Genomic DNA, 27,600 nt, shown 5'->3' with positions numbered 1-27,600 from the left:
ACTAGCATCAGCCATTTGGCGTCACGAGGTCTGCTTATAGTTAAATGTGAAACTTATTATGGGAACTCGTGGTTGTTTAACTAGACACAGGTGTATTGCTTCTATTATCACTATATATATGGCCTTAGTGCTTTGAATAAACTTAGCACTGTTGGACATCCTCCTCAGTGCTCCTCCTGCCCCCATCTCTTTGTCTCTTAAGTTCTTTTCACCATCCTCTTACCCTCACGTTCCTGGTCGATTTGTCGCACTGGCCACGACACAATGGGAAAAAGACTGTCTTCAAAAAATGCTATTGGGAAAACTGGTAATCTGCATGCAAAATATTAAAAGCAAAAATAAACTACTGGGACTTCATCAAAATAAAAAGCTTCTGCACAGCAAAGGAAACGATCAATAAAACTAACAGCCTACGGAATGGGAGAAGATATTTGCAAATGACATTGATAAAGCGTTAGTATCCAAAATTTATAAAAAACGTATAAAACTGAACATTTAAAAAAATGGGAACACATGGCTAGACATTTTTTTCCCAGGAAGACAAACAGATGGCCAAAAGACACATGAAAAAATGCTCAATATCACTAGTCATCAGGGAAATACAAATCAGAACTACTATGAGATACCACTTCACACTAGTTGGAATGCCTAAAATTACAACACAAGAAACAACAGGTGTTGACGAGGATGTGGAAACGGGGAACCCTCTTACAGTGTTGGTGGGAAGGCAAAGTGGTGCAACCATTCTGGAAAACCATATGGAGGTTCCTCAAAAAGTTCAAAATAGAACTACCTTACGATCTAGGAACTGTGCTACTGGGTATTCACTCAAAGAATATAAAAATACTAATTCAAAGGATAAATGCACCCCAGTGTTTATAGCAGCACTTTAATATATGTCAAAATGGAAAGAGCCCAAATGTCCATCAACTGATGAATGGATAAAGAAGATGTGGTATATACACAATGGAATATTACTTAGCTATCAAAAGGAATGAACTCTTCCCATTTGTAATGGCATGGTTGGAGCTAGAGAGTACTACACTAAGCCAAATAAGTCAATCGGAGAAAGACAAACACCATATGACTTCACTCATTTGTGGAATTTAAGAAGCCAAACAAGTGAGCATGGGGGGGAAAAGAGAGGTAAACCAAGAATAGACTCTTAACTGTAGAGAACAAAGTGAGAGCTATCAGAGGAAAGTTGGGTAGGGGTAGGTTAAATAGGTGATGGGGATTAAGCATTGCATTTGATGAGCAACTGATGTTGTATGGAAGTACTGAATCACTATATTATACATGTGAAACTACTATCACACTGTATGTTAATGAACTGAATTTTAAATAATTTAAATAAAACTTTAAAAATTACTAGACATGTAAAAAGCGAAAAAATGTCATGCATAACCAGGTTAATATTTTTTCATTAGGAATACCTGTAGAGGAAGAAACAAAGGGTGGCAAAGAGGGAATGCTGGAAAATACCCAGCCAAGATTTAAAAGATGAGAAGAAAAAGGACCTGAAAAGAGTCACTTGAAAGTTTTAACACAAGATTTTAGAAAAATCACAAGATGTTGAATCACAGAAGTCATAGGGAGAAAGTTTCAAAAAGGAGGGAGTAGTCAACAAGGAGATCAAGCCGGATAGACTGTGAAAACCATCCACTGTGAATACCTTCAAAACTTTAAGCAAGACAGACTATGAGAACTATCTGCTGTGAATATCTGCTGTGATACCTTCTAAGCCTGGCAAAAGTAGTTCCAGTGGAGAGGTTGGGGTAGAAGCCCAACTGCAAAGGTTCTCAGGTGTCAATATGATGTGGTAAAGGAGAAATGCTAGTTGTTTCTATGCAAGATTGTCTCTGAGCCAGGGTAGGCAAATATGTGTATATTTTTCTTTTGAAAGTATTTCTTAAACATTCTACAACCTTTTTTAAGCAATGTCTCCTTTCTCTTTTAGTCACATTTATTGTTAATACACAATTTCCAATAAGAATTATGAAATTAAAATTGTTACCAAAAAAGGCATTCAGCAGCTTCTGAACCTGAATGTTGCTGCCCACAGTACGGTACAATCCCTCTGTCTTGATCCCTAGGGAAAGAAATTGAGGTCAGTTGTTTCCACAGCTAGAGCTTTCATTTCTCTCAGGGTAGAGAAAGTAGGTACTTACATCCTAGTCAGTTCAAACAGAAAAGTGTCTCCCTACCCTCTCCAAGCTCTCCAGCCTTCCCCTGCAATAGGGGAACAGTTTTAAAACCTCTCTCCAAATTCTTCTCTCTATACTTTCATTTGGATTATACCAAAATTTCATTAATATGAACAGAAGAGAATATACTCTATAGTAAAAAGAAAAATATGCTTAGGTGGGTAGCAGTGGGTGGCTGGGAAAAGTGCTGCCATCTTGGAAGGGAGCTAGGGTTTAATTGAAATAGGAGGAAATACCAATCTCCAAGTTGCCCCGTGAGCAGTGATATAAAGGAAGAAAGCGATGGACTATGGCATATGGGAAACAGAGAGGCTTGGCTCATATACTACCTGCCTACATTCTAACAATTTTCAGAGAGAGACTAGAGAGAGTTTTTTAAGGATTTTATTTATTTATTTGAAAGAGAGAGAGAGAGAGAGAGAGAGATCACAAGTAGGCAGAGAGGCAGCCTGAGAGAGAGGGGGAAGCAGGTTCTCTGTTGAGCAGAGAGCCTGATTTGGGGCTCAATCCCAGGACCCTGAGATCATGACCTGAGCCAAAGGCAGAGGCTTAACCCACTGAGCCACCCAGGTGCCCCTAAACTGATATGTATTATGTTAGAAATTGAACTCTTATTTATTTGTGATGGAATGGTAAGAACACTACTTGAGGAGTGTTCAGTAGTATTTTAGAATATCTTATAAGATGTTGAAAGCTCTTTCTCTTTATTTATTTTTTTGAAATACAAGAGGCTGTACATATTTAATACATACAACTTGGTGAGTTTGGAGATAAGTGAAACCATCACCACAATCTACCCATCACATACCCATCACTTCTAAAACTTTCCTGCAGCCCTCCTTATTCATTATTTTTTTGTGATAAGAGCTCTTAACACAAGATCTACCGTCTTAGAACATTTTAAAGTCTGCAATACAGTATTGTTAACTACAGCTTTATGCTGTACACCATATCTCTAGGACACAATTATCTTGTATAACTTAGAACTATGTACCATTTGATTAATTAAGCTCTTTCTCTTTAAATGCAGGAAACCACAAATTATCCCAATATGCTTGGATACCACTGGCTTGAAATTTGCTGGAATTTTAGAAATTTATGTCTAGTGTTCCAGGTTTATAAATAGTCTTTATCGCTAAAATGAGTCCTGACCAACAAACAACACCATTGCTAATTTTAGGAAATTGCCCTAGAATAAATTCAGAGTGACCAAATTCAAACACTGCCAATACTCTAGTTCATTTCTTACCTTTGGTCTCAATGACATTGATGCACTTCCTAACAAACTTGAACCCCAATTCATTCAGCTCCACTGTTTGAAACAAAGGAAAACAGAGTTAGATCCTGCTATAACAAGCTTTACCTACCAAACATTTATTGATCATGCTAGGAGACTGCAGTGAGAGACTAAGGGGTATGGTTTTTCATCTCTAATACCCTTAAATAGAAATATTTTTCCCCTTAAAAGAGTTTTTTACTCTTCTAACACAAAACGATGTTACTGATCTCTTTGCATTATGTTTATTTTAGGCATGAGCAACATCAAACATGAAATGTTAGGGTAGAAATGCACATAATTTCTATCATGTGTTTAGAATAAGAAAGATACAATGTTCTTCTCTATATTACTATTACTACCTATACCATAAGCTAAGATAAAGTGACTTCCTTATTTCACTAAGTAGACATATTAAAAAAAATAGGTATGAATTTTATTCCACACAGAGTCATCAACAAACACATTTGCATCAGTATTACAGAATATTAACTGATTAGGACAGCGAGCAGTTTGTAATGTCAATAGATCATAAATTTGACTCACTTTCTTCCTGTTTTGTTATGGGGCTGTGGTAGATCTACAAAAGAAGAGAAAGAAAAAGCCATGGCTATTGTCAATCACTATAGGTAAGTGTGGCAAATAATACTAATCTCTTTCCCCAGGTAGTCCATCAAAACCATTAGTGACTCTGAAGCTTTAATAAGATGAAAAACTGGGCTAAACAGAATCTTTGCCTAGGTCCCCAGAAAACACTTGGATTAACAATCTTTGAAGCAGATTCCAAGTAGCTCACTGCAGCTGAAGTTGTAGCCTACCCATCTTAGAAATTTACTTATGTAAAGCTTGGAGAATTTTTCTGATGGAGCAAAAGAGCATGTGAGAAAAGAAACAGTTTTCTAATGGATGCATGGCTAATGGGCATTGGCAGTAAAATGTAAATACTTCCAATACCAACCTCCTACCCCAAAGGCTAAGTAATGGGTGCTTCTCTGTAGAAAAGCAAGTGTCCAGCTGAAAGACACCCCTGCACTGATCAAGATTTGTCCGAGTCATATTGAAGAACACACTGAGAGCTACATGAGAGACGAAAGGGGATATCCTCGACAAAGTCTAGTCCTGGCTCCAACTCTACCACATTAGGATATCTCAGGCATGTCCTTTTCATCTCTATACTTCAAGATTTGTATCTCTAAAATGATGAGGATTGGAGCAGATGTCCCTTCAAGTCCTGATCTTCTTTGACACTTTAAACAAAGGCATGTATACCACATCTAAGATTAGTGAATTGGGGTGTTTAGTAAATCAGCAAGTATAATAATGTGAAACTGCAGGAAGTAAGCCTTCTATATGGTATTTGTTAGTCTGCTTTAACAATCTCTCCTTTTATTTATTTTTTTAAAGATTTTATTTATTTACTTGACAGACAGAGATCACAAGTAGGCAGAGAGGCAGGCAGAGAGAGAGAGAGGAAGGGAAGCAGGCTCCCTGCTGAGCAGAGAGCGCAATGTGGGGCTCAATCCCAGGACCCTGAGATCATGACGTGAGCTGAAGCCAGAGGCTTAACCCACTGAGCTACCCAGGTGCCCCAGCAATCTGTCCTTTTAAAAGAAAATTATCTGCATATGTGTATATGCTCATGGACATTTCAATGAGGGAGATTTCTGTGCTGAGCAGCCCTAGCTGCCACTTTTATTAACAAGCTATTTGCGGAAACACTATCAAAGTCAAGTTGTTAAGGATCAACATTTAGTGAACCCATATTCTAATGTCATTCTCCCCAAAAAACCATCTGCATCCTTCAACCTCTAAAACCTAAAGAGAGAACAAATTTAAAAGAGGGAATCAAGAATAAAATGCCCTGCTGAGCCTCCTACCATCTTCCGAGAGAAACATCAGAGGCATGCAATAGTTAAGCTCGAGGTTTCTGGGAAAGAGGGAGAGACAGGTCATGGACTACTTTCTGTATGCCAGTCCTCACAGTACCACTTCCCTCCTGCTACCTTCTTGGTTGCTATAAGTGCAGTCTGAGATCTGACCACTCCTCTTTAGTCTCCAGGGCACTGAGGAGACAGAGAAAGAAAACCCTGGGGTGTGTTTTCCCTCTTAACACATTTTTGCCTTGAATAAAACAAGAATATTAGACTATATTCAAATATTATTGAATCGCAGTAGCTTTGCACTCATTCTTCAGCCCAGTTAGAAGCACCTAAAACTAATACAGCACATTATGGTTGACAGACTTCCCATTCATTTGATTTTTCAAAGCAATTCTGTGAGTTAAGTGGAACAGAGATTATTAAACCCATTTTACTGAAGAGAAGAAAACTGAATCTCAGCTAGAATAACTTGCTTGAAGTCACACAACCACTGAACAGCACAACTAGGATCCAAATTCAGGCTTTTGGAATTCCAACACTAGGAAGGTAATATTAGTTCATATGCCACTTGAAGAAACCCACATGGAAGATACTGAAGAGAAAAAGTGCTTTTCACTCATTTCTGACTCCTCATATTGGTCATTCTACGATAGTCACTAAAACTTTTAAGGTATTGCTTGTCCTCCTGTGTAACAATGTTCTAAACAGACTGGTACATCTTGAAATACAGGATGACAGTACCATCTTCCCCACCAGCTGTACCCTTCAAGAGAATAAGCTGACTTGGGAATGTAAGATGGGGGCAGCAAAACCATTTTAAATAAAATCTTAACAAATGCTTATTCAGTTATGACGATTATTTTCCATCTTTCTATATGAATACATATTAGTTTTACAAACTGAAAAAGCTTAATTTTCTTTTTTTTTTAATTTCTTTTCAGCGTAACAGTATTCTTCGTTTTTACACCACACCCAGTGCTCCAGGCAAAACATGCCCTCCTTAATACACACCACCTGGCTCCCCAACCTCCCACCCGCTGCCCCTTCAAAACCCTCAGATTGATTTTCAGAGTCCATAGTCTCTCATGGTTCACCTCCCCTTCCAATTTCCCTCAACTCCCTTCTCCTCTCCATCTCCCTATGTCCTCCATGTTATTTGTTATGCTCCACAAATAAGTGAAACCATCTGATAATTGACTCTCTCTGTTTGACTACAAAAGTTGGGTATTCCTTTCTGATGGAGGCATAATACTCCATAGTGTATATGGACCACATTTTCTTTATCCATTCGTCCGTTGAAGGGCATCTTGGTTCTTTCCACAGTTTGACGACCGTGGCCATTGCTGCTATAAACATTGGGGTACAGATGGCCCTTCTTTTCACTACATCTGTATCTTTGGGGTTAATACCCAGTAGTGCAATGGCAGGGTCATAGGGAAGCTCTATTTTTAATTTCTTGAGGAATCTCCACACTGTTCTCCAAAGTGGCTGCACCAACTTGCATTCCCACCAACAGTGGAAGAGGGTTCCCCTTTCTCCACATCCCCTCCAACACATGTTGTTTCCTGTCTTGCTAATTTTGGCTATTCTAACTGGTGTAAGGTGGTATCTCAATGTGGTTTTAATTTGAATCTCCCTGATGGCTAGTGATGATGAACAGTTTTTCATGTGTCTGATAGCCATTTGTATGTCCTCACTGGAGAAGTGTCTGTTCATATCTTCTGCCCATTTTTTGATATGATTATCTGTTTTGTGTGTGTGTTGAGTTTGAGGAGTTCTTTATAGATCCTGGATATCAATCTTTTGTCTGTACTGTCATTTGCAAATTCCTTCTCCCATTCCGTGGGTTGCCTCTTTGTTTTCTTGACTGTTTCCTTTGCTGTGCAGAAGCTTTTGATTTTGATGAAGTCCCAGAAGTTTATTTTGGCTTTTGTTTCCTTTGCCTTTGGAGACATATCTTGAAAGAAGTTGCTGTGCCTGATATTGAAGAGGTTACTGCCTATGTTCTCCTCTAGGATTCCGATGGATTCCTGTCTCACGTTGAGGTCTTTTATCCATTTTGAGTTTATCTTTGTGTACGGTGTAAGAGAATGGTCGAGTTTCATTCTTCTACATATAGCTGCCCAGTTTTCCCAGCACCATTTATTGAAGAGACTGTCTTTTTTCCACTGTATATTTTTTTCCTGCTTTGTCGAAGATTATTTGACCATTGAGTTGAGGGCCCATATCTGGGTTCTCTACTCTGTTCCACTGGTCTATGTTTCTGTTTTTATGGCAGTACCATGCTGTCTTGGTGATCACAGCTTTGTAGTAAAGCTTGAAATCAGGTAACATGATGCCGCCAGTTTTATTTTTGTTTTTCAACATTTCCTTAGCGATTCAGGGTCTCTTCTAATTCCATACAAATTTTAGGATTATTTGCTCCAGCTCTTTGAAAAATACTGTTGGAATTTTAACCGGAATGGTATTAAAAGTATAGATTGCTCTAGACAGTATAGACATTTTAACAATGTTTATTCTTCCGATCCAAGAGCATGGAATGGTCTTCCATCTTTTTGTGTCTTCTTCAATTTCTTTCATGAGTGTTCTGTAGTTCTTTGAGTACAGATCCTTTACCTCTTTGGTTAGGTTTATTCCCAGGTATCTTCTGGTTCATGGTGCTATAGTAAATGGAATCAACTCTCTAATTTCCCTTTCTGTATTTTCATTGTTAGTGTATAAGAAAGCCACTGATTTCTGTACATTGACTTTGTATCCTGCCATGTTACTGAATTGCTATATGAGTTCTTGTAGTTTGGGGGTGGAGTCTTTTGGGTTACCCACTTAATTTTCTTTCTTAAGAAGAAGATCATGTGGGTGGGACACCTGAGTGGCTCAGTGGGTTAAGCATCTGCCTTCAGCTCAGGTCATGGTCCCAGCGTGCTGGGATCAAGTCCCACATTAGGCTTCTTGCTCAGTGGGGAACTTGCTTCTTCCTCTACCTCTGCCTGCCACTCCCCTGCTTGTGTTCTTTCTCTCTCTCTCTGGCAAATAGATAAATAAAATCTTTTAAAAAAAAGATCTTGTGGGCACAGCTACATAATCTAACACTGAAGCAAGAAGCTCAGAAACCTGGATTTTAGGCCCCACTGTTATGCCTTTTCTGAGAAATCCCAGAGAAGTCCCTCGCCCTCTCTGGAACTCAAAATAAGTTACTTTTTAAACAAGAAATGTCAAGTCAACAATTCCTTCTAGCTCTAAAATTTTGAATCTGACAATCTGACTATTTAATTGTCCTAGACCCAGTGAACCACTAAGGGCCCTCACACACTGTACTATGGTGCTGAGGTTTCTCTAGTATCCTGAGGCAACTTACAGGTTCTTTTCCATCCATGGCTTCCATCCATAGCCTTCTGTTAGCTTCTGAAAGGGCCTGCAAAGTGATGGTTCCTGGCCTAATGGGGGAAAAATGACAAGTTAAAAGTAGAAAACGCACTTGAGAAATTGGAGTGTTGTGATCTAGGGTCCCTCTCAGCCCTGGGAGGTATCACACTGAGCAGGCACATACAGAATTCCAATTTTTCAAAATCTCTTTTACTCAAAAAACCAATGGAACATTTAGAGAACAGTAACTTTGGGAACCCTAGGGGAGATGGTATCTTGGCAGCATCATGCCAGGATCAGGCAAGGAGATAGGAAGGTAGATGCCAAGACACTTCACTATAATACACAATTAAATTGGCTCCATTGTACTTGAGACAAACTGTGGCTTTCTCTACTTTTCTCTTTGGGAAGCCAGCAGTTTCATCTGGGCTCTAGGAGTAAGCATATTCAGCATGGGCACATCCATCCACCAAAACCAAAATAGAACAAAAACGGCTTTCCTACTTCCCCCATCTATGATGTCCAAAGAGTATTTCAAGTTGGAAAGAATTCAACAACATGCACGCTGGCTCAGCACAGGGAGGAGGCCTTCTGGCTGACTTAAGCAATCTATGACTAATAATAACAGTTATTGAATGCTCACTAGATCGGTACCAGTTTCTAATTACTTTATAGGTATTAATTCATGTAATCTACCCAGGAACCTATAAAGCAGATACTATGTAGGAATCCTTATTTTACAGAAGGGGAAACTGAGGCATTGAGTTGTTCCTTAAGTTCACACAGTAGGTAAGTATAGAACCAGGATTTAAAATTTAGGAATTCTGGTCCAACAGCCATCTTCTTTCTTAACCACGATGCTACAACACCTTTTCTGTATCGGAAATGGTCTCAACACCGTTGTTTGTTTTTTTTGTTTTGTTTTGTTTTGTTTTCTATTTACTTGTAGGCTATGTATAACCAGAGATACCCCAAGGCGGTATAATCTGTATGGTCTTTTTAAACCTTCATGACCAAGCTCAGAATTTCAGATTGACCGTATTATGCAGATATAAATTCTCCTTGCATTCTCTGTATATCTGCATCATTATGAGAAACTCGTCCCTCTTATTCCTTCTGTTAAGATAAGACCTCTCTGAGTCATGGAATGGTGCAAACAATGACAAGAGTTCAGAGAGCCTGGAATAGTAACTGGGCCTCTATGGGCCTCAGTTTCTTTATCATAAGGGTGTGGGACCAGATGAGCCGGGAGGTCCCTTTCAGTTTTGAAACCGTAGGATTCCTATTTGGCTTTCCATCTTTTACTCCATTCAAGTGCATCTTAAAAAAGAAAACCTCCAAATGATCTTTAAGCCAAAATCAACTGAAAACCAGGACTTGGCTTTGGGCACTGGATTCTTTCAAGTTTACTTTTCTCTAACAAATAACCAACCTTTTGGATATATCACATGGGGCTAGAAAGTCTAGAAATCTTTGTAAAGACATCTACCCACCTGAATCCTAAATCCAGAGAAAGAACAAGGAAATGGGCAACAGACATAAAAGCAGACAGTACAGATCAGATATGACATTAAAACCATTCTGGAACTCAGCTTCCCTATCTGGGAAATGAAAAATCCAATGTGTATGTCACATCTTAACCTTACAGAGAGCTTGAAAGAATGAATAAGTGATTATTCAAGAAGCACTGAGGAATCTTGGGTGCCACAGAAAGTCAAAGAAACAGAATAATATTTATAAGAACAGGATGACAAAGTAGAAAGAACATTGACTTCTAGTCCAGGATCTTCCATTGACTATCTTAATGACCTTAGACAAATCCCCTGTACTTCCTGAGGTCCCAGTCACTCATCCAGAACAAAAAGGCTTATATAGCATATACGCAGTACAGTGCAATGGTTAAGAGTGTGGGTTTGAAGACTAGAATTCCTGGGTTTGGATCTTGGCTCTACCATTTGCTATCCATGTTACCTAAATTGCTTCATTTCTGTCTCCTTGTCTTCTTTTGTGAAAATGGGATAAAACCACATGCCTCATGGAATTTTAGTGAGGATTAAAGGAAATTATGCATTTCAAGGGCTGAGAATAATGCCTGGTACAGAGGCAAAAAAAAGAGCAGTTGTTATGTTGTTGTTGTTATCATTGCACTTCAAGCTCTATGAGTGATTTCAAATATTGGCAGAAAAGCTAATTATTTTTTTAAAGATTTTATTTATTTATTTATTTATTTATTTATTTTATTTGACACAGAGAGAGAGAGAGAGAGAGCAAAAACAAGCAGGGAGAGTGGCAGGCAGAGAGAGAAGGAGAAGCAGCCTTCCTGCTAAGTGAGGAGCCCGATGTGAGGCTTGATCCCAGGACCCCGGGATCATGACCCAAGATGAAGGCAGAGGCTTAACCAACTGAGCCACCCAGGCACCATGGCAGCAAAGCCTATTAAAAAAAATACCCTCTATTCCTGAGATAGTAAAAGGGACTCAGAAAGTCCTTTGTTATCTGTGCTGCAGTGACATGAGTATAGGTACCTAATGCCTGCTGGGAATGCTGACTTTGTTTCTTATATCAGATTTACTAGCCAGGAAAGCAGATGCCACATCCCTCAGAAAACTCCATGTCCACAGAGGTACCTCAGCACTCATTCATTAATATATTTGACCCTTCATTTCATAGCATGTTTATTTTCCTTATAAGACAATGGAACAAAATTAAAAAACAACAACAACATGGACTTTGAAGAACTATAAATGGGTGTTTGAGCTCAGCCTTGCCACTGTGTGACTTTGGGCAACTCACTTAACATATTCAAGTCTCAGCCTCCTCACCGGTAAAATAGGGGAGGGGGATTAAATGAGTCAATGTTGTTTAAGTGCCCAATATGTGGTAATTAAAATCATAGACACACCAAATCCTTAATTCTTGGGTTCTAGTCTCAGAATTCCCCAGTGTTTTGGGGTGGGAAAATACATTTAAAAATAAATACATGGAGCACTGGGTATGGTGCATAACAATGAATCTTGGAACACTGAAAAAATAAAATTAAAAAAATAAATAAATAAACACACACCAAATTTAGTACCTATCATGAGCCATGCATAGCACTAGATGGAAGATACATGAAGATAAACTGGTGAACCAAGAGAGACTGCGGACTCTGAGAAACAAACTGAGGGCTTTAGAGGAGAGGGGGGTGGGGAATGGGTGAGCCCAGTGATGGGTATTAAGGAGGGCACGTAGTGCATGGAGCACTGGGTGTTATATGCAAACAATGAATCACGGAACACTACATCAAAAACTAATGATGTACTGTATGAGGACTAACATAACATCATCATCATAATAATAATAAAGATAAACTATTCCCAGCACATAATCTCAGGGCCAAATTGTAACTGTTTTGAGTCTATGGGGATATTATTTGCATACAGCTTGCAAATTTAAGCTGAAGGAGAATCAGTATGAAACTGGACACAGAAAATTTTAATTTCTTTTAAGCATCTTGATGATACAGAGCGAGAGACAATAAAGGTTCATGAAAAAGAAGCCACACTCAACAGTCATTTTCTGCAGTATATAGAAGTATAGTTCAACAGCCTGAAGCTGTTGGAAAAATGAGTGACAGCTGCATGGTTACCAGTAACAATGTTTACTATCACAACCATCTTTGGTCAGGACAATCCATTTTTAACAAAGAAATCATATGGATTAACAAATAGAAATTTCAAATGGGGAAAAGGACTTTTTACTTATTACCAGACTAAAAAAAAGCCCTCATCTCTTGTATCTTTATAATTCCAGTCATTGATAGTTTTGTTCATATGATATTATAATTCAACCTTTAAGTGCCTTTCTAGGAATCTGACCATTTTGTTAAATTCTCTTCTACTATGCAGTACATAATACATAGAAATACTAGACAGAAATAATATATAGAAACATTTATTCACTGAAATTTGGATCAACCTCTCAACTGCATAATATGCTTTCCTCCAAAGAAACTCCAAATGTTCTCATTTTAAAATTTCAAGGTTAAATGCACCTCTGATAAAACTGCCCAGATCCAGAAAACAAAAAGAGGGTACTGGAGAGAAACAAATACAACAAAGTACAATGTTTGAAAGCCTTAGCTGAAATCAGAAAGTTGATAATCCAACTATTTCCAGTTTACCTGAAAAGCAGAAGTCTGTATCATGTTTGCACCAAGTAGGGGGAAAAGACTCCCCAATATCACTATCACCCTCCATCCTTTCTATCTCCCCTTAAAAAGGTGTTCTAATTCACTTGTTCTTGTATGTTATATTAGGAGATAAAAGAATGAGTTTTGCTGAATGGGAGAAGATACTTGCAAATGACATACTTGCAAATGACATAAAGCGTTAGTATCCAAAATTAGAAAGAACTCCTCAAACTCAACAACCAAAAAACAAATAATCCAGTTAAGAAATGGGCAGAAGACATGAATAGACATTTTTCCAAAGAAGATATGCAGATGGCTAACACATGAAAAGATGCTCAACATCACTCATCATCAGGGAAATACAAATGAAAACTACAATGAGATACCACCCCACACCTGTCAGAATGGCTAAAATTAACAATACAGGAAACAACATGTGTTGCCAAGGATGCAGAGAAAGGGGAACCCTCTTACACTGCTGGTGGGAATATAAAGTAGTGCAGCCACTCTGGAAAACCATATGGAATTTCCTCAAAAAGTTAAAAATAGATCTATCCTATGATCTAGCAATTATATTACTAGGTATTTACCCAAAAGATACAAAAATACTTATTTGAAGTAATACATGCACCCCAATATTTATAGCAGCATTATCAACAATAACCAAACTATGGAAAGATCCCAAGTATCTACTGACTGATGAATGGATAAAAAAGATATGGTGTACACACACACACACTGCAGTATTACCCAGCCAACATAAAAAAAAAAAAAGAAATCTTGCCATTTGCAACAACGTGGATCGAGCTAGAGAATATTATGTTAAGTGAAGTAAGTCAGTCAGAGAAAGACAAATACCATATGATTTCCCTCATGTGGAATTCAAGAAACAAAACAGATGAACATGGAGGAAAAAGAGATGCAAAACAGGAAATAGACTGTTAACTCTAGAGAACAACCTGGGGTTGCTGGTGGGGAGGTTGGGGGGGTGGGTTAAATGGGTGATGGGTATTAAGGAGGGCATTTGTGATAATGAGAACTGGATGTATATAAGTGATGAATCACTAAATTCTACTCTTGAAACTAATATCATACTATATGTTAACTAACTGGAATTTAAATATCTAAACTTGATACTACAAAAAAAAATGAGTTTTGTTATGTTGTCCTTATAGTGTTGCCGAACATTGACCATTGCATATCTGATAGCAAAATAAATCCTAGGAGTGATTTATTCTGCCTAGAGCAGATGAGGCAAAGCTGACTGGAGTTTCCAGTCAGCTCTGGGCCAGGTCTAACAGGGACCCCTGTGAACAGCAGCCAGAAGAGCCAAGACAATAATGTCATGAATAGATTTGCTCATTTTCATCACAAGAGATGACAGAGGAAAATAAAAGTTCTACTCAGGCTTAGCACCTGGTACATGAGGACATTACCAGTTCATACTAGCACAGCTTACCTTTCATTAGTTTCTATATCAAAACAGAACCTTTTGTCGATAGACTCTGTCTTCCTCCTCACGCAGTACTTCAGGGTTAAGTCCAAAGGCCCCTGATATAAGAGAAGGATTAATAGCCAATTTGAAAAAAAAAATGCACAGAAGCTTCTTCTGCCTCCTGCAGTAGCCTCAGTCAGTTGGAAGGCATCAGTCAGGGCAGCAGGAGCAATGTTTAGCCTCACCAAGAACCTTGTCCCTTCAAACAGTATTTGCAGCAGATGGTTTCTTCTTGCTCCAGTAATTAAAGTTTGAGACCAGGACAAAATGCTATGGGTAGGTCAGTACTCTTTTTTAGCATGGTAGATTAACTAGGAACTCATTATACATAATATAAGGGGAATGTAGGACAAATGGGCTGACCAAACGGCATTAGGTGTACTGAATAAAATTTTCATAAAACCTGCAGGTTGGGAGTGACCTTATGCAGCCTTCCTTCCATTAAACTGGCAGATGGAGGAGGGGAGAGAAACATTTTCATTCCCCACCTCCAGACTCTTTAGGAAGACAGAAATCACAAAAGCAATCTCTCCAAAGATAGGCAGAAGTACAGAAAATGAGCAAATTTATATATTACAAAGTTCCATTTGGTATTTCATATATGCAAAACAGCGTAGCCCACCTTAGTCTTATGGGCACTTAATAAGGCCATTGAAGTCTGCTGTGTCCACAGATTAAAATTTCCCAATCCCACATTGTTCGGTTTCCCTCTATTATCTCAACAGAGACAATGTGGTATAGGAAAGAGAAGAAACACTTATCAATTACCTACTATTTGCCACACATTATGCTAGGTATCTTTAAACCAACTTTCTTCATAACAACCCTTAGAAAGAAGTGAAGCTCAGAGAGGTAAAATGGCTTACCTACTAAAGTCACCCAAGTCAGTATAGTGGAAATAGTATTAAATTAGGAAGTTTAAAATTTGGGGTTTTGTCTCAGTTACGCCATTTACTAGCTTACAACACAGAGCAAATCATTTTCCTCTCTGAACCTTAACTTCACAATCTATTAAATGGGAAAAATGCTAACCACTTTGATGCCAGAAATTCAGAAATACTTCCCAAGTATTTCTAGTTCTGGGTCTAGGTACTATGCCATCCAAACTGGTCCATACAGTTGATCCAACTGATCAAACAATACTTTTTTATTTCATTTTTTTATTATGTTCAATTAGGCAATATATAATACATCATTAGTTTTTGATATTATGTTCGACAATTCATTAATTGGATATAATACTTATTTCTTATTGGTACACTCAACTCCCTTTCAGGCCTACCCTTTTGCTGCCCCTACACTATAAAAACTCAACTCTAAATTCATCCTTCAATCTGCCTTCTTTACCTTAACACTGAGGGTATCAAGAATTACAAGTCCTTCAGGATGACAGCAACTAACAGCATCATATACTCACCCTCCCCCTTTAAACTCTCAGCTCTCTCAGATTCAGAGGCATCATAGCTCTGTCTATTACTCCAGGTTACCCCTAGCCACCCCCATCTGTTTTATGCCCCATCCATGCAGAAGTGCTCTCATTTCACACACGTCATAACTCTCATAACTCCATAACTGCAAATAATGTTTCCTCCATCTGCAATGACTTTATATTCTTGGCCTGGCTAAACTCATAATTATTCTACATACTGCAGTTCAGCTTTAATTTCCTCCAAAATTCTTCCCCAATCCCATACACTGTTCACTATGTATTTTGTGCATTATATTAAAGCTTCCCATTTCCGTGCCTTATTTCCCCAATTGACTGAGAATTCAAGGCCATGAGCAGCATCTTATTTATCTTTTTATCTCTAGGATCTAGGAAAGATTAGTGCCCAAGAAATTTTTATGAACTACAGTATCATTCTTGCCATTTTTCTGATGAGGAAAATGATACTGAGCAATATTACATAATTTACTTGGGGTCAAAAAGCTACTAGGTCACAGAGATAGGATTTAAACCCAGTTGTTGAAAGTCAAAATATAGCACTCCTTCCTCTTACTACAACTGCCTGACAGGGAAATGATGGGGATCCTATAAAAGAGAATTTGGGAAGATAACCTGTAAAATGAGCAGCACAACCCAAGTGGAAGTTGATAGGCTGAACTAGTAGGGAACACTGTTAAGTACCATAATCAGAAAGAGGGATCCATCTTCAAACTGAACTACTAATACTTGACAGGCATACTGAGAAAGTAAATGAAGCGCTTGACGAAAAGTGTGTAACTCAGTGCCAGGCACACAGTAGATGTCAATAAATAGTGGATTTTATGGTGTTATTATAGTCTCACTTCCTTGTATTATTTACCTTTCTAAAACACAAACCAGGAATAGGAATTGAGAGAAATGACAAGAAGAAATCATTTCCAACTTCATTTTAGGGAAATTCAAGTTACTAATTTACCTTCCTTTCCTTCTAAATAGAGAACCAAGTTCCTCTTTCCACTCCATAAGGAATCCCATATTAAAACTGCTTAGGCTGACTTTGCAATTTTACAAGCAGCCACTCAATGAAAAGGGAAGAAGGAAAGAAAAACTAAAAGGAGAGCTTGGGCTCATCTCCTAGGAGGATATGAAAGTGGGATGACTGCTTCTGTCTTGAGCTTTTCAGTAGGTGCTTGAGCAGAAAAGAAAGGGCCTAATCAGTTTATTTTAAAGTCTGGGACTAGGAAAGAAATGTGTGTAGGAAAAGAAAAGGAAGAAACTACAGGACAGTGCTTATAAGCACTAGTCAATAAGATACATCAGCTAAGTACCGACAGAAATGGAAAAAATGCTGTGATAGAGCCCAAGATAAATTTAATGAAACCACTTGGAAGGTACTTTGGCAATTAACAGACTGGAAACTAAGAATAGTTTTGGAGTCAGGAATGAGTTACTGGCCCATATAGAAGCATGGATGAGGGTTCTGGAAACCCCATTTGGTATACTTCATTAGAGGTGCATTCCATCTCCAATACCCATTCAAAGCCGAATGACAAAATTCTGGGTTCAAGACAAAAAAGGCAATTTTCTATAGCTTGACACCAAATCTCAGTCCTCTCTAATTTTCTGTGAACAAGTCACACAAGAGAGATCTTCTAGGGAAAGCACCAGCAAAGGAGGCAAAATGGCCCAATTTTTCTCCAAATTTCTGCCTACCGAAATTAGGTCTTTTCATGCCACCAAGGTTCAGTGCTAACAAATGAACCTTGTTTGACTTTGTAAACAATTTATAAAGAATAGAAATCCTTAAAAATAATGCCTTACAACGCAGTCTAAGAGACGGTTTAAAGGGACACACTAAACTACTTTTAGAATATGAATATTCTATCAGCTTTTATCTTAATAAACCCTTGAGAGACAGAATTTCCAAAGCCTCTACAAAGATAGGCAAAAGTGAGATGACAGAATGAGTTTTTTGGCTGTGTTGTCATATATATAATATACTATAGCATAGTACAGTAAGTATAGTAAAGTATGTAATATATAAGATTAGGTTCTTCCAGGTAAGTAACTATCTTCTTAGTGTGTTAAACTCATCTTGACATTTTAGGGCTAAGATGGGGAAGGTTTGAAGGACAGAAGAAGAAGCATTACCTGCTTAAATATATCTGAAAATTACATAGAATAGGGGGTACAGATTATTCTAACTTCAGGAAACAGACATACTTCTCTAAAATACCAAGGAATTTCGGAAAATGATATTTTAAACACTTGCCATTTAAAGGAATCCTAAGAACCCTAAGAAGTAGAGACTTCTTAAAAGCAAGTAACACTATCCTCTTGCAATTCATCCATATTCTTGCAAATTTTCTTGTACAATGTGACAAGCATTTGTAATAATTTAATAAATGATCTGAAAAAGTATAAGCATTTTCAGAAGGCTTGACATAATTAACGGACATATTTCACTCAACTGAGTAGTAGCTGGCCCAATGCAAATTTGTGTCAAGAGGAACATACAAAGTCATGGCTTCACATAACCATGATGGACTTGATTCTTTGAAACTAAGTCAAGATATACTCTTTTCTAAGATACAGTCACAGATGCATTTTAAAAATATGGCACACAAAAGAACTGACCTGTTTAGCACCTGGCTTCTGCTCCATAGGTGTCATGGTGAGCATTTTGGTCTCCTTCTCATACTGGCAGTAATATTTCACCCAGGATATTCCCAAAGCCCCTACAATGATAGGCAAAAGTGAGCTGACGGACTATATCCATTTGGCTGTCTGGTCAATACACTCCTAAGATGGAAGTGGTATAGCCTGCTCTTCATAATCACAGGGCTTTAGATCTAGCTCTAATCTTCCCCTGAACTCTAACCCTGTGGGCTATCGATGCACAGCACATATAGAGATCCTAATCCTCATCAAATGCTTTCCATATCTGCTCTAGCTTACTCCAAATAACTCTTCTTGCCATGTCTCTTCTAAACGCTTCTGCTGTTCATCCTATTATATGAGTTGGAAACATCTGTAATCTTCTGCTTCTTCTTCCCTGTAACTTGTCCCTTTTGACTGGTGGTTGGGAACTGCTCATTCTTTTTCCCACATGTCTCTCCTTCAGCTGCTTCCTCTCTCCATCCCTTCTAGAATTGAATTAGTTCAGGACCCTATTGCTGAATTACTTATAATGTTTTATGATCTACTTCAAACAAAATAAAAATTCAACATTTCACTAATTAATTATGACAGTGACCTTCTCTCTGATTGCTCCCATCTCTGATCACTCCTTTCCAGTCCATTCTCTATTCTTTAGCTAGAAGGAATATTTTTTAAATACTGATGTCTATTATTTCATCTTTCTTATAAATCTTGCATGGCTTTCCCACTGTCTCTAAACTCATGTTGGCCCATAAGACCCTTCCTAATATGACATTTACCTTTCCTACTTTGTCTTTTGCCACACTCTATGGTCCTGTCTCATTGAATTACTTTCAGTTACCAAATAAACAAGTGACCATATATTTTTAGTCCAAATTCAATACATACTTAAGAGTGAATGGGTCACTATTAATAATTACATCAGGATGGAAAGTGTATACCAGGGCTGTTCTTTGCAAACTATGACCCTGAAAATTAACTACATCCTCATACACCTTTGTGCCTGAGTAACATGCAATGGTGTATACCTGAAATTCCCCCCCTTTTTTTGTCTATCAAACTTCCACTCATAATTCAATTCCTAATTTAAACATTGCTTCCTCAATGAAGCCCTTAGATATATGCCCCAAATGCAGTGCTCAACACATTTCCTTATAATTCTTGATATAGTTGTCTGTTTTCCTCATCAGACTATGAGCTTCTTGAAGGTTACCAACAGACTATAATAAAAGAATAACAAAAAATAAAAATAAAAATAATGTTGGATTTGAAAAAAAAATAAGATTGGTTCATATTTTTAAAATCCTCAATGCACTACATAGCGTCTGGCAAAAAGGATGCTCGGTAAACATTCAACTGAATAGCAACATCATATCCATTTGACACATTAGAAAACTGGGGCACAGAAGCACCATGTAGCTAGTTGATATTAGAGCCAAGATTAGAAAATCATTATTCCCACATCATTTATAATATAGCAGTAGTTTTCAACCAAGGGCAATTTTGCCAAAGAGATATTTGGCAATGTCTGGAGACATTTTAGGTTGTCATACCTATGGAATGCTATTAGAATAAAGTGAGGACAGGCCACAGATGCTGCTAAATATCTTATAATGTATATGACCCCCCTCTCAGAACAAAGAACTACCCAGCCCAAAGTGTCAATTGCACTGAGAAATTCTGCAATGCAGAGTTGTAGAGATAAACCCAAGAGGTTAAAGAACATATGTTTGAAAACCACCAGAAGTTAATTTCTCTTAGAGAAGAAAAGATGATACTATCACTGCCTGAATGCCATGCTTTGTGAATTGCAGTAGTTTTTGTCACTGGTAACATGTAAATAGCCTCCTTTGCCTCTTCTCGGGTATAATAAGTCTAGGCAGGGCTGAAATCACAGGCTTTGGAACCATTGGGTCATAGTTCGTAAGGAAAATCAAAGAGCACACACAAGTTTTCATAAAGTAATTTAGGAAGTAGGAAGGCTTAAATCCTCTGCAATATTCGGTGAATGGAGAAGTTAATCCATGGGCCTTGGTTAGCAATGAACAATTGTCCTGCCCACTGAAAACACAATGATTGTTTTTTAGTGCTTTAAGAGCAACCATGTATTCCTAAGGCAGTGGAAGGTATAGGGTATAGTGATAGGAGGATAGGTTTTGGCATTTCATAGAACTGAGTTTACTCAGGCTTGCTAGTTGATAGTTGGGTAACTTTTTTGTTGTTGTTGTTGTTTTTAAATTATGTTCAATTTGCCAACATATCGTTGGGTAACTTTCAACTAGTGATCTCTATAAGCCTCAGTGGCCTCAAGTAAAATGGTATGATAAGTGATTTTAAAGATTAAATGAGATAGTATATTTAATGCACTTTGCACCATGCCTGGTACATAGTAGGTGTAATAAATATTATTTTTCTGCCTCCTTTCCCCTAACTCCTTTTTCCCCCCAGTCATAGTCATCAGAATGATTAAATAATTAACAATCCCCACTTTGGATCACAGGGAAAAAATCATCCCTAAGTCTTCAGAAAACAAATCCTTAACTACTACCCCTCCAATTTCTCCTTCCTTTTCTTTTTTTTCTCTGTTCCCAGACTGTTCTCCAAAGAGGTATAGCTCTGAGGGGTCTGTGAACAATATGGGTGCCTGGAGTTTGGAGATGCCAAGTGGCAGTAGGTGCTAGCCTACTGAAACCCAGTGTGTATCCCTGTATTCCCACACACATTTCTCTTGTGTATAGAGATAGCCTTCAATGGTAGGCTGTCCTGGAAGTTTGCATGTCTGGGGAGCTTCTTTCATCCTTTTCTTAAGTTCTTCCATCTCTTCTCGGGTACTGGAGAAATGATTTCTTGTCTGTGAAGACATTATCATCATAATTATTCTCATTATCACCATGATTATTAAAAAGCACTTATTGATTATAGATCCAGTGCAGAGTTTTCTTGGTTTGCATAATATGCTACAACATAGCAAAAACAACAACAACAAAAATGTTGAATAGCATCATGACTAGAAAACAATTTTACGAGATTGACAGAACCAGACTAAAAGGGAAACAGAAACATAAATAGCAATATAACCATAAAAATACATCTGGGAGACTTTATTCTAATGGGAATCACATAAGCCAATAAATAAACGTTCTTAGAATTCTAAGCGCCAGACTGAACTCTGCTTTACAAGATAGGAAACTGTAAAAGTTTTCAAAGGTAATATTATCACGGCAACTTCCTTCTAAGCTCTGCCTCAATTAAAGTTACTGCCTACTTGACTCTGAATCAAATTCTGGCTTATTAGGATAAAATACAGGACAAGGTGCTATCTTTGAAGATATGTCAATAGAAAAGTTATGTTTTCATATTCATGAATAACAAAAACTAATGGAAGAAGAAATCTATTTAAAACCGTACAACTAAAACACAATAGCAAAACACTGCTTAAAATGTGGGTATGAAAATCATTAGAGATAGGTTCTTAATATCCAGTCTCAAGATTGTTACATCAGTCACAAAGGTGATCTGAGCTATCTATCTTGTTAGGCCCACAATATTGATTATCTTGTGAATGAGTTCATCATATACACAGATACAAAACATTGTTATTAAACTCATACTTTTCAAGTTCTATTTGGAGGAAGATTCAAATGATTAAGCTGGTTATAGGAAGATTTTAAAAATCCATAGAAGTCAGGGGCTCTCACATTCTGGTGAAGGTGAGTACCCAGAAAGAAAGAAACAAAACAACTGTAAGTCAGGATCCTCCTAAACAACCAGGTGAAGTTTATTTCCACTAACAACCTTATTAGCAACTTTTTCATATAAAAATACTCTACAAATTTCATGTAATGTAACAACTAGTCCAAAGTCATTATCTCAGTGATGCCTTCTCTAACTGTGTCAGGCAGTCAAATGTTCCACTTTCTGTGCTTCCTTAAAATTTGTGGTCTTGATGCTATAGAAACACTTATCACAAGGAATTATGGTGTGTTACAGTATTTATGTCTCTTTCCTGCAAGAGACTGTATGTTCCCTGAGGACAGAAAACCTAACATACTTCATTATGGTATGTCCATGCCTGGCACAGAGTATATGTTATATCCATAGCCATTCAATGAATAGTGGGTTAAATAAACAAGTGAGAAAAAATATATATGTTACGAAGATGGGAAGGCTATGCCTATGGCTATCTATAAGAACCAGCATTGGAAAGAAGGTGAATAAAACCTTTATATATAATTTAATTCTAGTGATTAGTGAGAAAAGGAAGAGAGGGGAAAGTGGGCATTCATGTCATAAAACTCACAAGTGCCTTGACTGACCAACATGGAAGTAGCATAAAATTTGTGCTTACATGGAGGACATGGGGAGTTAGGAGAAGGGAGTTGGGGGAAATTGGAAGGGGAGGTGAACAATGAGAGACTATGGACTCTGAAAAACAATCTGAAGGGTTTGAAGAGGTGGGGGGGTGGGAGGTTGGGGAAACCAGGTGGTGGGTATTGGAGATTGCATGGAGCACTGGGTGTGGTACAAAAACAATGAATACTGTTATGCTGAAAATAAATTAAAAAAATGTTTTAAAAAAGACAATAACAATAAATAATAATAACAATAAAAAAAATTTGTGCTTAAGCCCATAGTTGGTTCTGATCTGAGAGTGATGCAGTAAATTAGCAACATTTAATGTTTACTGGATAGACAGAAGTGTCAGAGGGTGGAAGGGTAGGTCTGAACAACAATAAGCCTCAAAGACTGGTAAGAGTTGAAACTGGAAGAGAAAGCACACTAAAATAATTATGACCCACATTAGTATGTCCTAACAAATTGGCTAGAATGCAATAAGCTGGGATTTCAAGATCAAGGTCATTGTGGCTGAGATCCAACTGGAATGCAGGGACAGGTGAAGAAACCCACATGCAAACTCACATTCTGCAAACTGAGCTGGAGCTGCTGTTTGTATGGGAGGAAATCCTGCGTGAGCTCCACAGTCAAGTTGTTGGAAATGAAGAGACTATGAAGAAAGGCCAAAACCTAGGGGAAATGTGTAAAAATAACTTCATCATCAGTACCTTCTCATTACTAAATAAAGGAAAAAGAAACTTGGAAAAGAAACTCCATATACCAAGTATAGTGTTAAAAGTAATCATGAAAACACAAGCAGGTCTACACATAGCTATTCTCTTATTAAATATTTACATTGGACTTAGTTCCAGAAAATAAGAACTACTAACAAATGTATTCATTCGAATCCTTTCCAGATAGCATATAAAACCATTCATAGTTTGGACCATATGGAATAGACTGTGCATTTTCTCTCTATATCCTCAGAATTGGCACAGAATAGGTGATCAATATTTGTTGGGCAAATAAATAAGTGAATAAATGAGTAAAGTAGGTTCTGTACCTTAATGAAGAATGTCCTAATGCTAAAAGATTCAAATAGTATGAACCCATTTTCAAATTAAAAATATTTCAGAGGGGTTTAAGAATAAGACATAAAAGAACTAATAATTTTTTTAATGTTCCAAATATTCAAATTCATTAATAAATGCACAGAAAAACAATGAAAATATGATTTCATCTATGAAATACAAACCTTTAAACAATAATGCTCACTTCTGGCAATAGTAAAGTATAATAATAGGAAGTAGTAATAATTTCTCTATTCTTTTTAGAAAATAAGTGGATAGGTATATGTAAATATGCACACAGATACACAATATGCATATACATGTGCATATATTATAAATATATATTTATATGTAAATATAAATATATATAATATATAATATATATATAAACATATAAACACAAACTATGTATACACAAAAACATAACAACGGTACATATATACACACATGTACATATATATATTTATCTATATATAAATGTAAATGGGTTTGTGTACTACATACATTGTCATATACACAATCTTTCTGTTTCTCTTCCAAGCTTTCTCATCTCAGGAAATGACCCTACCACTTACTCAGTCAATCCAGAAAGTAAAGAATCATCCTTGATTTCTTTTCTACTCACATCTCAATCCAAATTCTGTCAGTTTTGCCACCAAAATATATCTCTAATCCAGCCATTCTTTTCTGTTTCCACTTTCAGCACCCTAACCCAAACCAACCTCTTTTCTTGCCTAGACTGCTGTAGTAGCCTCCTAGTTGGATTCCTTGCTTCCACTGTTGGTTTCTTCCAAGCCATTCTCCACACAACAAAATCAGCTTATGTCATATCCTGATTAAAACTTATATCCGTGGTTTTCCACTACACTTAGACTACTATCCAAACTCCTTACCATGGTTACAAGTCCTATGCCTTCCTATCATACATTATTTCCTGCCAGTATCCTTTTCTATCACCTATATCTAAAGGCACTAACATTTTCATTCCTCAGGCACACCATTCTTTCCTAACTTGAGGATCATGCACATGTTTTTTTTTCTGTGTCTTTAATATTATTTCCCCATTATGCATGTGGCTGCATCCTCTCTTTATTTAGAACTTATCTTAAGTGATACTTTCAGACTTCCTCCTTGACCACTTAATCTAAAGTAGTTGCCCATTCTTGTTATTTGTTTTAGCCCTTATTATAACTTACAATTAGTTTTATTTATATATATCCTTCTTTCCCTTCTGTCTACCCAATAAGAGTGTAGTCTTTATAAAGACAGAAACAGAGTTTGTCTTATTCACTATAAGATACCCAGTGTTTAGCACAGTGCCTGACATATAACAGAAGCTCAATTATTTTTTGTATAAATGAATAAACACTTGGTTGCACACAGATATACATATAAATATATACATAAGGGAAGACAAATACACATTTAGATGTACATAGATATACATGTTCATGTGAAAAATATATACATGTGTAAACAGACCTGCACACATGTGTACATACATCCACATCTAAAGTACAAAGTACACACATCCACATACAAAAGTATGGAGAGAGAAATATAACAAATACAGAAAATTTGGAAAGAAAATGCCAAAATATCAACAGTGATTATCTCTGTATGGGAATTTGTTATTTGTTTTTTCCTATAATTTTTTCTAGATTTTCTTTACTAAGAATTAAAATTCAACAGAGTTGTCATATCAAAGCACACCCTTTTTATAGTCAAGGAGATGTAAGTAGAAAATAAAGAAGATAGAAGTAAAAATAGTACAATAGGAAGTCATTAAGTGCAAGAGAAATGTGCTCCTAGCAAATTGACAGGCATATTATAGGCACTTCAAAAGTTTTATGAAAGCATGAGAGCAAGGAAGGGAAGACAAAAAAAAAGAAAGGGTGTCAGAGAAATCAAAGGAGGGAGAAAAGGAGAAAGGAAGCAAAAAAGAGAAGGAAAGAAAAATCATAGCTGAGGGGACAGAAAATGGGAGAGGAAAAAAAGGCAGGGGAGGAGAGGTAAAGAAGAGAGAGAAAATATTGTTAGTAAGAGAGCAAGAGCAACCCAAGCTACTGTGTTTATTTTCTTGACATTCATTATTAAGAATTAAATATCCTTCAGCATCTTTGAAATCTCAATTTTATGGTCAAAGTTCTCCATATTTACCTGGTATTTGGTAAATATTTTTAGAATATTCGTCAACAGATAGAACTTACTGGCTCCACAATGTTGAACTTCTTGGACTCCTGAACTTCCTGGATTTGATAAACATAATCAAGGGAGGACTCAAAGAAATTCTGCCTCTCCTTGTCCACCTGGAGGTCTGCCTGTAAAGAAGAGTAGCAAATGTCACATAACAGCACAGTCACTTTTGCAAGTCACTGCTTATGGACTCAACAGAATGCTAGAGCTAGGGGAGAATTTAGCCACCAAGTAATGATCTTATTCTTTTATTTTACAGACAGAGAATTATAAACCAAGAAGTAAAAAGTGATCATTGTGAAACTTCTGGTTTCTGGTCCAACAATTAAAAATCTTGAAAGTTACCTCACCCATCCTCACAAGAAAAATGATGAACAAATTGAAAATGGATAATTCCCCTTAGAAACAACAGAGAAGTGAAGTCAGAAGGAAAACAGTTGCCTCAAATATTAGATAGACAGTTGAAAATAGAGAATCAGAGATTACCAGAGCAGAAGCACAGAAGCAGAAATCAGACTATCAGTTATTTAAGAATAATTCTCAGGGTGCTTGGGTGGCTCAGTCAGTTAAGTGTCTGACCCTTGCTTTCGGCTCAGGTCATGATCTCAGGATCATGAGACTGAGCACCACATCCGAATCCAAGCTCAGCAGAGAGTCTGCTTGAGATTCTCTCCCTCTACTCCTCTCTGCCCCCCAAATTCACTCCCTCTTCCACTCTCTCTCAAATAAATAAATATTTTTTTTTAAGAAAAAAGAATACCTCTCTAAGGAAAGCCAAAGACAACAGGGAAAACAGAAAAAAAAAATACCAGAGGAAACTGTGGCCTCAGAACAATAGTTAGAAAAAAACAAGCATGGTCTAAAAGCAAACTAAGCCCAGCCTAACTCCTAGTAATGTAAACATAAAGCCTCATACTACAGGCCTATTTATTTCAGTTCCTTTTACCTGGAACATCATGCCTGGCTTTCAACAAAATAGTACAAGGCATTCAAAAGGACAACAAGACCAAAAACCAGTTGAAGATGAAGAACAAACATCAAGGGGCACCTGGGTGGCTCAGTGAGTTGGGCCTCTGCCTTCGGCTCAGGTCTTGATCTGAGATCCTGGGATCAAGCCCCACATCGGGCTATCTGCTCAGCAGGCAGCCTGCTTCCCCTCTCTCCCTCTGCCTAGCTTTCTGTGTACTTGTGATCTTTCTCTCTCTCTCTGTCAAATAAATGAATAAAATCTTTAGAAAAAAAGAACAAACATCAAAACCAAACTTAGATAAGGTAAAGATAGTGGATAGTGGAACTATTACACCAGAAATTACAGCGAAGGCTTTAATTGAAAAAGAGGAAAACACACAAGAACATGTGAATAATATATGTGGATATATGCAAAATTGAAGTATTAATCAAAAGGAAATGCTAGAAATCAAAAACAATAGCAGAAATGAAGAATGCCTTGAATGGGCTTATCGACAGACTAAAAAAGACTACAGAAAAAAATCAGTGAACCTGAGGTATGTTTAATA

At 37.3% G+C, this 27,600-nt stretch overlaps 1 protein-coding gene across 1 annotated transcript in view; it reads right to left on the bottom strand.

The window, feature by feature from the left end:
* LOC111161014 (oligophrenin 1) overlaps positions 1–27,600 on the bottom strand; it is a 540,219-nt gene that overhangs the window by 227,094 nt on the left and 285,525 nt on the right. Inside the window, exons 7-15 of the mRNA XM_022524453.1 lie at positions 26,098–26,208; positions 23,403–23,507; positions 21,204–21,333; positions 18,459–18,559; positions 14,360–14,451; positions 8,719–8,797; positions 4,030–4,063; positions 3,457–3,519; positions 2,018–2,092 (exon numbers count right to left, since the gene is read on the bottom strand). Coding sequence (XP_022380161.1) covers positions 2,018–2,092; positions 3,457–3,519; positions 4,030–4,063; positions 8,719–8,797; positions 14,360–14,451; positions 18,459–18,559; positions 21,204–21,333; positions 23,403–23,507; positions 26,098–26,208 — 790 coding nt within the window. The remainder of the gene's footprint in view (positions 1–2,017; positions 2,093–3,456; positions 3,520–4,029; positions 4,064–8,718; positions 8,798–14,359; positions 14,452–18,458; positions 18,560–21,203; positions 21,334–23,402; positions 23,508–26,097; positions 26,209–27,600) is intronic.

The sequence above is a fragment of the Enhydra lutris genome, unplaced genomic scaffold (genome assembly GCF_002288905.1).
Source record: "Enhydra lutris kenyoni isolate GAN:26980312 unplaced genomic scaffold, ASM228890v2 scaffoldscaffold81, whole genome shotgun sequence".
Classification (NCBI taxonomy): Eukaryota; Metazoa; Chordata; class Mammalia; order Carnivora; family Mustelidae; genus Enhydra; species Enhydra lutris.
This window is presented reverse-complemented; position numbering and strand designations above follow the sequence as displayed.